At 40.9% G+C, this 2,558-nt stretch overlaps 1 protein-coding gene across 1 annotated transcript in view; it reads left to right on the forward strand.

Annotated features, from left to right (window-relative positions):
* The first annotated feature begins 378 nt into the window (after positions 1 to 378).
* Positions 379 to 2,558, forward strand: part of TEX30 (testis expressed 30) — a 4,833-nt gene continuing 2,653 nt past the window's right edge. Inside the window, exons 1-2 of the mRNA XM_009644538.2 lie at positions 379 to 621; positions 2,106 to 2,157. Coding sequence (XP_009642833.1) covers positions 499 to 621; positions 2,106 to 2,157 — 175 coding nt within the window. The 5' untranslated portion in view covers positions 379 to 498. The remainder of the gene's footprint in view (positions 622 to 2,105; positions 2,158 to 2,558) is intronic.

Raw genomic sequence — 2,558 nt, forward strand, 5'->3', positions numbered from 1 at the left:
TTTTTCTTACTGTGGAAGACTGAATATTCAAGTCAGTTATGGCAGTTAGCTCTCCAATAGCTAGATATAGTTATATAGAGAAGGTAAGCATTTCAGTTTATGCCTCGAAGCATCTTTTGAAGCTAGGAGTGCTTCATTTTCTAATGGAGAAAATAAGGTGTGGAGTGGTAAGGTGACTTGCCCGTTATTGCATGGAAAATCTTTGAGCCAAAGGTAGAGTTACTCATCTAGCACTCTTAAACAGAAGAAATAAAAGTGGACTTGCAATTTTGGTTCCTTTCTCAATTGTCTGATTTTTCTTCATCATAATGTATAGACTGGGAACTTGCTTTCTGGTTTTTTGGTTTTGTTTTTTTTTTTTAATGATGCTGGGTTTTGTTTCATTTCCAGGTTAAAGTGAAAATACCTTTTGGAAACAAATATCTTGATGCTATCTTTTCTGTCCCGGAGAAGAAATCAACATACGGAGTGATTCTCACCCATGGAGCTGGAGGAGATATGAATTTCCCTCACTTAGTGTCTTTGGCAGCCTATCTTGCATCCCATGGAGTTCTGTGCCTGCGATTTACTTGTAAAGGCCTTAACATTGCTTATAGGACTAAGGCCTTCAGAACAGTTGTGGTAAGAAGTGACCAAATTATGCCAAAGCTTAGATACGTGAGTGCACAGGATTTAAAAAAAAACAAACCCAAATCTTGTCTGCTTCTGCCTTTCTTAAATGGCCTCCAGCTATTAGTCAAGGAGCAATGGGAAAATTAGAAATGCTGGTTGCCTGAATGGAGCAGTGCCCATGAGCAGAAACAGCAGGAGAAATTTTTCCTCAGGCAATAGCTACAACAGCTGCAGCAAATATGTGGGTTTGAGTTCAGGGAGAGAAAGAAAAACTTGAGAAAAGGATGTGAAGAAAAGCAAGGCTGTTTTGTGGAAAAACAGCTGGAAAAAATGAAGTGTTTATGATGGAAGCAAGGGGTAGGTGTTCTGGGAGGAGGGCTTGGTGAGGGGAAGAGGATTAAGGGATACAGCTCTGGGAGCGGTTTTGAGAGGAAAGCAGCTGACCTGGGAATTGTGCTGGGTCTCTGAGGGTTGGCAGCTGGGTGAACAAGAATTTGGGGTAAGAGTAGGGGAGTCTGGGTCGCAGAGGAGTTGAAGCAAAAGGGATAGGGAGTAGCATATGGGAGCCCTAGAAGCTAAATTGTCTTTGAATTCCAACAAATCAGTTTAAACTGTTACATGCGCATGTTGCTGTCTCTCTGCTGCTGCTACGTTATTTAAGGTGTTCTTACATACCTAGATTTTGTTAAAATGAGTAACCTTTTGTTGTAATAGTATCAGCTTTGAGCACCTTCCTGTTCTGGAATGTGTGGGAAAGCGTGGAAATTTTCTCCCAATTAGCTACTTCTACTGGAGCGTGGGAAGGTAGCTCGAGTGCTTTGCATTGAGCGTCAGGCATTTTTATCAGGGGACTAAGTCCGGTTCTTAAGGAATTCATTTGTATGATGTCATTGTGATTATATGTGCATTAATCTGAGGTTAGACTTCTCTAGCTTTAATGGGGATCTGTTCTCCGTTCTTTTTTGAAGCAGCATAGTGTTGTTAGTGAGTTTATATTAGTATGCTGCTGTGTAAAGGTAATATAAAGGCAATTTAAAGGCCTCTGCTAAGATACCATCTGATTAATTACCTCCTAAAAACTGAAAAGTTTGTTGCTGAATGTTGTCTTCTCTCTCAGACATAACTGATTGTGTCTTAAACTTTTCATTGGAAATACATGACCTCAGCCTCTGTTACTAGAACTAAGTTGATACACGGTAACTGCTTATGTTTTGGTAACTGGATAGGGCATCTGAAATTTTAGACTTGCTGAGAACTAATGTGAACTTGCTTCTGTTTATTATGTTGTTACTGCAAAATGTTATGAAATCATTTGTGTGAAAAAACAAGACAGCAACTTGTACGTATCTGTTCTTTGTTTAATACGCAGTGGTGAAAGTTTCCCATTTTGTGTTTAGTAGCTGCAAACAACAACAAAAAAAATCCCACCTCTCAGCTGCCTTAATTCTGACTTGTAATGTTTCTCTCTTTTTTTTTTTTTTTTTTTTTTTTAGGAATACTTAAAGCTTTCTGATGATTATAAACTTTCGGGTGTCTTCCTTGCAGGTATTGGTTTTTATTACCTATAATTTCTCTCTTATACTGCCTCTAATGGTAGCAATCTGTAATTACTCTGGTTTTTTAAGTCTGTCCAGCTTTGGTAAGAAGTGAATGAACAGATGTGGATGGCAGGTTTCAGTCTGAGGTGGGCACTAAAAGCTTGCTGTCTAACTTGGGAACCAGCTGCATAAACTCCCGCTACTCAGTGCTGCCTAGAGAGAGCAATTCAGCCATCTGCTGGGAGGACCCGCTTTACAAAGTGTCGAATGCTCTGTAATCTTCATTAACCGATTAGCAGTCCGCTGACTGCCGTGGGCACGCCAGTGCCAAGCCCACTTCCAGATCTGCATTCGAGTGTCCGAATGCTGCCAGCCCGGTCGCTGGTGGCTGCGTGGGGCGGGGGGGCA

This window comes from Egretta garzetta, unplaced genomic scaffold, assembly GCF_000687185.1.
Source record: "Egretta garzetta isolate BGI_Z169 unplaced genomic scaffold, ASM68718v1 scaffold548, whole genome shotgun sequence".
Lineage (NCBI taxonomy): Eukaryota > Metazoa > Chordata > Aves > Pelecaniformes > Ardeidae > Egretta > Egretta garzetta.